At 36.2% G+C, this 9,539-nt stretch overlaps 2 protein-coding genes across 3 annotated transcripts in view; both read left to right on the forward strand.

Annotated features, from left to right (window-relative positions):
* The window catches only part of LOC127874463 (SET domain-containing protein 9-like), a 27,085-nt gene extending 19,226 nt beyond the window's left edge, over positions 1–7,859 (forward strand). For both annotated transcript variants that reach the window (XM_052418816.1, XM_052418815.1), the window contains one exon: positions 7,715–7,859. The gene's annotated coding sequence lies outside the window, so the exon portion shown is untranslated. The remainder of the gene's footprint in view (positions 1–7,714) is intronic.
* Positions 7,413–9,111, forward strand: LOC127874465 (dynein light chain Tctex-type protein 2B-like). The gene has a single exon (XM_052418818.1). The coding sequence runs from the start codon at positions 7,723–7,725 to the stop codon at positions 8,332–8,334; it is 612 nt and encodes a 203-aa protein (XP_052274778.1). The 5' UTR covers positions 7,413–7,722; the 3' UTR covers positions 8,335–9,111.
* Positions 9,112–9,539: the final 428 nt, after the last annotated feature.

Here is a 9,539-nt window from a genome sequence, read left to right on the forward strand (position 1 = left end):
TTTGCTGAGTGCTAACTTGTTCAAGCATTGATAAGATAAGGGTAATATATTATATTCTAGCGTGAAGTATACTTTTGTTTGTACATTGGATTTTTCAAGCTATCTAAAAGACTCAAATATAAGGTCTAAAATACTTAAGTTAAAAACAATCTTTTTTTGGAGGTCATGTTATTTTCGTCTACACAGATATGTTTGTATATTTTTGTGAAGTTTTTACTTGCTTGTTTATCTTGATAAACAACATGTGTAGACTTATACTTTGGGAACATCTTATCTGAATATTCAAGCACGTAAAAAAGAATCAGCGCGATAAGTTTTTTTTTTTTTTTTTATTCAATATCATACATACAATGTAAACATGTATATGAGCATACAACACAGTGATTGTACAAAGCAATAAAGTTCAGACATGTTATACAAGATATGCTAATATATATATATATTTTTTAGAGAGAAAAGAAAAGAACAACAGAGAAATAGTTATGAACAATGATGAGTTGTATAAAGTCTGAAGAAAGCATACTGGACTTGTGTGTTTTGTTGTATATTCACAATGATCTTGTCCGATTGAGAAAAAAAATATAAACAAAACTATTTTATAGGGATAAACTAACATTAGAGTGAAATGTATATTAGTGGACAAAACATTATGAGAATTTAATCCGATTCCATTTTTGTTCAAAGATTTGTAATGTGTCATTACTGAGGGCTATTTCTTTCTCAATCTGGATTTTTAGTTTAAGACTATGGACAAAACAATTAAAATTTGGTACTTGTTTTTTGTACTTCATGTTTAAGATAAAATATTTCATCAATATAACCATAAAATTCACAATATTATTACAGTCTATTGATTTCAATGAGTTAATTCCGAAACTTACATCTAAGAAAGATAGTTTAATGTTTAGTTGATGTTGTTCAAGAAAAGATATTAATTGATTCCAAATAGGCTGGATGTGTTTGCACTCCCAAAAAAGATGTTCTATAGTTTCAATGTTTTCACTGCAGAAGTCACACAGATTTGAGTTAGATAATTTGCATTTATAGAGATATTTATTTGTAGCTATAATTCTATGGATGTATTTATATTGAAAATTTCTCAGTGTGCTTTCAATTGTTGCTTTATATGGCATGGTAAATATGTGTTTCCAATTTAGTTCATTTTCTCCAAAAAGGACTTGCCATTTATTTTTGATTTTGGAGTTTTCTGTAGGGTTTTTAATTTGTAGTGTGTAAAATATTTTATTTGTTTTGTTTTTTCTTCCAAGTATGTTTTCTACAAATGTTGTTTGAGTACATGGTGTATTATTTGTATTGATTTCGGATTTAATATGTATGGGTATGCTTTTGATTAGTGTGTAGTACTTCAGAAAATTATTTGAAGGTATTCCGTATATGTAGCATATATTATCAAAAGAGTAGAAATCCTTAATTCTGTAGTCATATAATTGGTCGACATATTTAATGCTTCGTTCAAACCAGTCTTTATAGAAAAACGTCTTATTGTTTGACGTTATGTCTTTATTATTCCATATTATTGTTTTACTGCTGGTTTGGGTTTGTAAATTATGAGTGACATCACTCCACGCTGATAGAACATCAGACAGAAATATGTTTTCGTTTGCAATTTCATGTAAGATAGTATTGCTGATGTTACATTGAAAGAGTAAGGAGTCACCATATTTTTTTAGGATTTTCTGGTAGAATAATTTCCATTTACTCGTATTGGTACTATCTAGGTATCTTTTAACCCAGCTGCATTTGATTGCATTCAAGAATGAGTCAATGTTCGTTAATTGGATACCTCCATTTTCTACAGATTGAATTAGCTGAGTTCTTTTTATTTTATCAGGCTTACCGTCCCATATGAAATTAAATATTGCTGATTTTATATCGTTAATAACATCAATTGGTGGATTTGGGAGAACTGTAAATACATATATTAACTTAGGAAGTGCAAACGTTTTCAATACTGTGTTTTTTCCAATAAGTGTAAGTTTACGATGATGCCATGATTTTAAGCAGTTTTTAAAATTCTGTAATTTAGGTAGTATGTTTTTTAGAACTGTATCCTTTTCATTATTTGTGAAAGTAATTCCTAACGTTGTGGCTTCATCGGATGTCCAATTAAATTTCATTTCTTTATTATATTGAACATTACTTTGTTTTAATTTACCTACTCGTAGCACAGTACATTTACTTTTGTTTAGTTTAAGACCCGATGTCATTCCGTAAAGGGTTAGCGACTCTATAAGGTTATGGAAAGAATCGTAATTGTCATTTAAAAAATAAGTTGCATCGTCAGCAAATAGGGATTGTTTGATTTCTTCGTCAGGTTCTAGTGATATGCCTTTTATGTGTTTATTTGATTGGATGTGATGTGATAGATACTCGATGCAAATGATAAATAGGGATGATGAGAGTGGACATCCTTGTCGAACCCCTCGTTCGATGTTAAAACTGTTTGAAAAGAAGCCATTGTTAATGATTATACTGTTAATATCGGTATAGAATAGTTTGACCCATTGAATGAGACTTTCACCAAAGTTCATATTTTCTAAGCAAGAGAACATAAATGAATGATCAAGCGAATCGAATGCCTTTTCAAAGTCTGCAAAGAATATTAGACCAGGATTATTTGAATTGTTGAAATAGTTTATGCATTCTTGGATAAGACGAACGTTTTCACCAATGTAACGTCCTTTTATGAAACCAGATTGAGATTTTGAAATGATTGATGGTAATATTTTTTTTATTCTGTTTGCTATACTTTTAGTTGCAATTTTATAATCATTGTTAAGTAAACTTATCGGGCGCCAGTTTGATAATGATTCTAAGTTTTTTCCAGGTTTTGGAATAAGTGATATAATACCTTGTTTTTGTAGCGTAGTTAAGTTTTCGTTGTTAAATGAATAGTTAAGTGAATTAATTAGATGTGTTTTTATATCATTCCAGAATATTTTATAAAATTCGATTGTGATGCCATCAGATCCTGGGCTTTTGTTATTTTGCATTTCTTTTAGGGCTAATCCACATTCATATTCATTAAGCAATCCGTCGCACAGTTGTTTTTCCTCCTGGTTTAAAGCGTGATGTGTATTTTTAAAAAGGGTGTTATTTTCAACATTTTTTCTTTTATAGAGGGTTTCGAAAAATAAACGTTGTTCTTCTAGTATTTGAGTTCTGTTTGTTATATCTTTGCCGTTGACTACTAATTTGTGTACAGTTTTTTGTTCACTTCTACGTTTTTCAATGTTTGCGAAATATTTTGTATTTTTTTCATTGTGTTCAACATGCTGTGCACGCGCTCTTAGTATTATTCCATTGAGATGTGTATGATAGATTCCATCTAATATTTGTTTTTTTAATGTTATTTCATTTTCAATGTCGGTGGTATCAGTTGTGTTTGTTTGATGCAATTGTTTTTCAAGTGTTTCAATGGTTTTGATGGTGTCAGTTTCAAGTTTGTGTGTTTCTTTTTGTTTAAATGATGTGTATCTAATTGTTGTGTTACGTATATTTCCTTTAATTACTTCCCATAAGGTGTTTGGGTTTGCATCTTTATTATTTTGAACTGTATTTAATATTTCCTGTTTTATTTGTGTTTGATATTGTGTATCTAATAAAATGCTGTTGTTAATTTTAAAGTATCCTGGGCCTCTTTCAGGTTGCATATTGTGGAGTTTAAGTTCAACTAGAGAGTGGTCAGTCATAAATCCTGGTTTTATGTTACATGTGTCAATAATGTTGCAAAGAGATTCAGATATTAAAAAAAAGTCTAATCTACAAAATATTGTTGGTTTTGTGTTTGAGTGCCAGGTGAATTTGCTTTCGTTTGGGTATACTGTACGCCAGATATCTATCATATTGTAGGTTACAATTATGTTATTTAAAATGTTTCTATTTTTAGTATGAGTATAAAGGTTTCCATTCTTTTTATCCATTAATGGGTTCAGGACAGTATTGAAATCACCACCGATTATAATATTTTTATCTTGGTTATTAATTATAAAGGATTGTAATGTTTCGTAAAATGTGGAATCGTCTATGTTAGGGCCGTAGACGTTGATTAGTGTTATTTGTGTTTCGTGTATTTTGATATCTATACTTGCTTGTAGCAGCGCGATAAGTTGCAACACTGAAATATACAAACTTTAAACCTAGAATTTAGTGACTATGTAAGGGCCGATAATTGAGTCCCGTTCAGGGTTAACTTGGCTTTATTCATGTGCGTTAAGTATCGTCATACAATAGCCGAGCATTAAGTGTCGTCATACAATAACCGAGCGTTAAGTGTCGTCATACAATAGCCGAGCGTTAAGTGTCGTCATACAATAGCCGAGCGTTAAGTATCGTCATACAATAACCGAGCGTTAAGTGCCGTCATACAATAGCCGAGCGTTAAGTGTCGTCATACAATAGCCGAGCGTTAAGTGTCGTCATACAATAACCGAGCGTTAAGTGCCGTCATACAATAACCGAGCGTTAAGTGCCGTCATACAATAACCGAGCGTTAAGTGTCGTCATACAATAGCCGAGCGTTAAGTGTCGTCATACAATAGCCGAGCGTTAAGTGTCGTCATACAATAACCGAGCGTTAAGTGTCGTCATACAATAGCCGAGCGTTAAGTGTCGTCATACAATAGCCGAGCGTTAAGTGTCGTCATACAATAGCCGAGCGTTAAGTATCGTCATACAATAACCGAGCGTTAAGTGCCGTCATACAATAGCCGAGCGTTAAGTGTCGTCATACAATAGCCGAGCGTTAAGTGTCGTCATACAATAACCGAGCGTTAAGTGCCGTCATACAATAGCCGAGCGTTAAGTGCCGTCATACAATAACCGAGCGTTAAGTGTCGTCATACAATAGCCGAGCGTTAAGTGTCGTCATACAATAGCCGAGCGTTAAGTGTCGTCATACAATAACCGAGCGTTAAGTGTCGTCATACAATAACCGAGCGTTAAGTGCCGTCATACAATAACCGAGCGTTAAGTGTCGTCATACAATAACCGAGCGTTAAGTGTCGTCATACAATAGCCGAGCGTTAAGTGTCGTCATACAATAACCGAGCGTTAAGTGTCGTCATACAATAACCGAGCGTTAAGTGCCGTCATACAATAACCGAGCGTTAAGTGTCGTCATACAATAGCCGAGCGTTAAGTGTCGTCATACAATAGCCGAGCGTTAAGTGTCGTCATACAATAACCGAGCGTTAAGTGTCGTCATACAATAACCGAGCGTTAAGTGTCGTCATACAATAACCGAGCGTTAAGTATCGTCATACAATAACCGAGCGTTAAGTGTCGTCATACAATAACCGAGCGTTAAGTGCCGTCATACAATAACCGAGCGTTAAGTGTCGTCATACAATAGCCGAGCGTTAAGTGTCGTCATACAATAGCCGAGCGTTAAGTGTCGTCATACAATAACCGAGCGTTAAGTGTCGTCATACAATAACCGAGCGTTAAGTGTCGTCATACAATAACCGAGCGTTAAGTATCGTCATACAATAACCGAGCGTTAAGTGTCGTCATACAATAGCCGAGCGTTAAGTGTCGTCATACAATAGCCGAGCGTTAAGTGTCGTCATACAATAGCCGAGCGTTAAGTGTCGTCATACAATAGCCGAGCGTTACGTGTCGTCATACAATAGCCGTAAAGTCTCGTCATACAATAGCCGAGCGTTAAGTGTCGTCATACAATAGCCGAGCGTTAAGTGTCGTCATACAATAGCCGAGCGTTAAGTGTCGTCATACAATAGCCGAGCGTTATGTGTCGTCATACAAAGCGGAGCGTTAAGTGCCGTCATACAATAGCCGAGCGTTAAGTGTCGTCATACAATAGCCGAGCGTTAAGTGCCGTCATACAATAGCCGAGCGTTAAGTGTCGTCATACAATAGCCGAGCGTTAAGTGTCGTCATACAATAGCCGAGCGTTAAGTGTCGTCATACAATAGCCGAGCGTTAAGTGTCGTCATACAATAGCCGAGCGTTAAGTGTCGTCATACAATAGCCGAGCGTTAAGTGTCGTCATACAATAGCCGAGCGTTAAGTGCCGTCATACAATAGCCGAGCGTTAAGTGTCGTCATACAATAGCCGAGCGTTAAGTGCCGTCATACAATAGCCGAGCGTTAAGTGTCGTCATACAATAGCCGAGCGTTAAGTGCCGTCATACAATAGCCGAGCGTTAAGTGTCGTCATACAATAGCCGAGCGTTAAGTGCCGTCATACAATAGCCGAGCGTTAAGTGTCGTCATACAATAGCCGATGCAGTATTGTAGGCTACTCAAGGCCTACACTTTCGTGGCATTGTTCGTTTGAAGGAAGTCTCTTGTAAACGAAAATCAAGTTGAGACATAAAGTGTCGCCCCTGATAAGACTGTGCGGACTGCGCATGCTAATCTAGGATAACACTTTACACACATGCAATACGGCCAGTTTACCCAGAACGAGAATCAGTTACAACACGAAGCTTGTTTACGAATATTACCTTCATAGGCCACTGAGGCATTCAAAACGTCAGTTTGCAGACTGTTCATATAATGAATGATACATTTCAACATTTCAATGTATTTTATATAGTACAAAATACGATTTATAATTTTCAATGTATAGCAATGCGGCTTTTTTGCAGGCGTATTTTAACATTCCCTTGTCTATGGCGATATTTATGAACGTTTTAGATAAAGACCGCCCGTCTTGTTTGACAATACAGATTTAAAATAGAAAAGTTTTATATCTGTAGTATGTCTTTTTCAGCGTAAACATATTGTCTCTCTTATCTTTATTCTGCCTGAGTATGTGCTCTTAGAACGTACTTGTCATCTGACACGTTGGACTATATATATATATATATATATAAATATATGGACCGTTCTCTGTGAAAAGGGGGTTCAATGCATGTACGTAAAGTGTCGTCCCAGATAAGCTTGTTCAGTCCTCACAGTCTAATCAGTGACGACACTTTCTGCTGTTATGCTATTTTTCTATTGAAGAAAGTCTTTTCTTAGCAAAAATCCAGTTTAGGCGGAAAGTGTCGTCCAGATTATCCAGCATAGGCTAATCTGGGACGACACTTAACGCACTTGCATCGAACCCCCTTTTTACAGAGCACTGTCCATATATATATATATATGTCTTCTGAAGACGGACATGACATGTTTAAACATGTCACACATGTCTTGCCTTGCGATATGAATACTTGTTTTTGTGATCTGCATTTAATTACATCCATATATCATGGTTTTTATCCTACCCGTCCAAATCAGACGGAGTGATTTGCTTTTTATTACATTCTCACTATGTTAAAAAGCACTTGAATATGACATGTTATAGAGGCATCTTGTTTTTGGTTGCTAGTTTATTGTGTAACGTTTATCGCCGAAGTGCGTATATTTACATCAAGGTTTTGCTCATGCTACACAACATAGAAAGCGTTAAAATTGCTCATGTTTTTGCTAGATTAAGTCTAAATGGGATTATAACTTAAGGAATAAATTGTCATGCGGGACGAACCTACGAAACTAAATTCAACCTTTGTTATTATATTTTGGTTCACAAGCGAAGTATAAATTACAAGGAGGTGTCAACTTTCAATAAGATCGAACGTACATAGACTTATCTGTATGCACATTTACATAGAATGTGCGTATGTGATGGAACAACTTAACTCTGGATAGAGGTAATTTATTTGAGGTTTATGTTCGATTTCAGACTTAGCCATGGCTAAAATGCAGACTTTAACTGCGGAGAATCTTGCGAATCACTATAGCGACCACACCGGAAGTAAGCGACCGTCCCTGTTCCCGAAGGAAGGAAGCGACGGCCCTATCACTACCAACCCAAGTTTGCGCCGGATGTCGCGCTTCGAGGGTCGCCCGAGCGTCCAGTATGGTCGCCGGATATCCATGGTGTCGCGATCAAGCGTAACCGGAAGTTCCTTCGGCCTTAAAAATATTGGACTATATCCAGTGAAGCTACAGAACACGTATAAGCTGCAACCGGATCCCAGTGAAATGTTCAAACCCGAAAGTGTGCGTGAGGTTATGCAGGAAGTTCTTGATGAATGCCTGGGCGGTGAAAAGTACAACCCTTTGCAGTGCCGGAACCTCTCACAGATGCTGACGGATCTCATCAAGTCGCGCGTGAAGGACATGGGATTTCAGCGCTACAAGTATATAGTGACGGTGACCATTGGTCAGGACAGTAACCAGGGATTCCGTGTAGTCAGCCGGTGTCTATGGAACAAGGACACGGACAATTACGCCGAGGCTAGTTATAACAAGAATGGATTGTACGCGGTAGCCGCAGTGTATGCGTGCTATTTCGAATAGAACATTCATAAAGTAAACTTTTAGCCTGATTAATGCTTTTAATTTCAATGAAATTTATGTTCACTAATTCATACGTAATGTTTATATTTTGGATTTCTGTTGCGCTATTCAAAGACATTTTAGTGAAATTATCATTAGAATTAAATTTCAAACTAAATGTATGTTTTGATCATCTAAGTTTATTGTTTAACTCCGTTTTGTATTGATTCACGGATATTTGTAGCACAAATTTGCAAAAAAATAATTATGTGTTTTCAAAAACGATATTATTATATCAACTTGTGTCCACGTGAGGTTGCATTGATTGATTGCTTTTACACGGCTTCAATTTATAAATGCACGGGCATGTTAAGGAGAGGGAAGTAGGGGCTTGTGTATACGAGGGATTGCGACTTTAAATTGAGGAAAGTTGTAGCTGTCTCACATAATGATTTTTTGCGGAAAAAGAGGACCAACATGTTCACCCATTTAGTCAATTATCTTTATTCAAAATGGCAATAGGTTTCGTATCTAGGGTATTCGTGCTTTCCTCGGAATTTTGGTTCAAGATCGTACATGTCGGAATAAACAAGTCGCGGAAGAAAAAGCTTTTCTAAAGCTGTTATTTAGTAATGTGACCTTGGTGAAACTGGATGTTTAAAGTTAATGTTCTCTCATAAGACAACGTTTTTGTTGCTTGCGAGCAGTAGGATATTAGAAATATCACCAAACTATATTTCCTTAGACTCTATATTCACGGTAATTTAGTGATTTCCAACAAATACTTGTTTAATTTTATTCGTTTGTTTTTGTTTTTTGTTCAACATCTCTTTTTATGTCCCCGGATCGAAAGATCGGGGGTATATTGTTTTTGGCCTGTTTGTCTGTCTGTCTGTCTGTCTGTGTCTGTCTGTCTGTCTGTCTGTCTGTCTGTCTGTCTGTCTGTCTGTCTGTCTGTCTGTCTGTCTGTCTGTCTGTCTGTCTGTCTGTCTGTCTGTCTGTCTGTCTGTCTGTCTGTCTGTCTGTCTGTCTGTCTGTCTGTCTGTCTGTCTGTATGTCATTGTGTCAGTCAGTCAGTCAGTCAGTCATTGTATGTGTGTGTCACAAAACTTTAACCTTGGTTAAACTTTTATAACTTTTTTAATATTGAAGATAGCAACTTCATATTTGGCATGCATGTGTATCTCATGGAGCTGGACATTTTGAGTGATGAAAGGTCAAGGTCA

The sequence above is a fragment of the Dreissena polymorpha genome, chromosome 3 (assembly GCF_020536995.1).
Source record: "Dreissena polymorpha isolate Duluth1 chromosome 3, UMN_Dpol_1.0, whole genome shotgun sequence".
Classification (NCBI taxonomy): domain Eukaryota; kingdom Metazoa; phylum Mollusca; class Bivalvia; order Myida; family Dreissenidae; genus Dreissena; species Dreissena polymorpha.

What these genes read in the sequence shown, in the direction of transcription:
- LOC127874465 (XM_052418818.1), top strand. Translation starts at nt 7,723, where the DNA reads ATGGCTAAAATGCAGACTTTAACTGCGGAGAATCTTGCGAATCACTAT.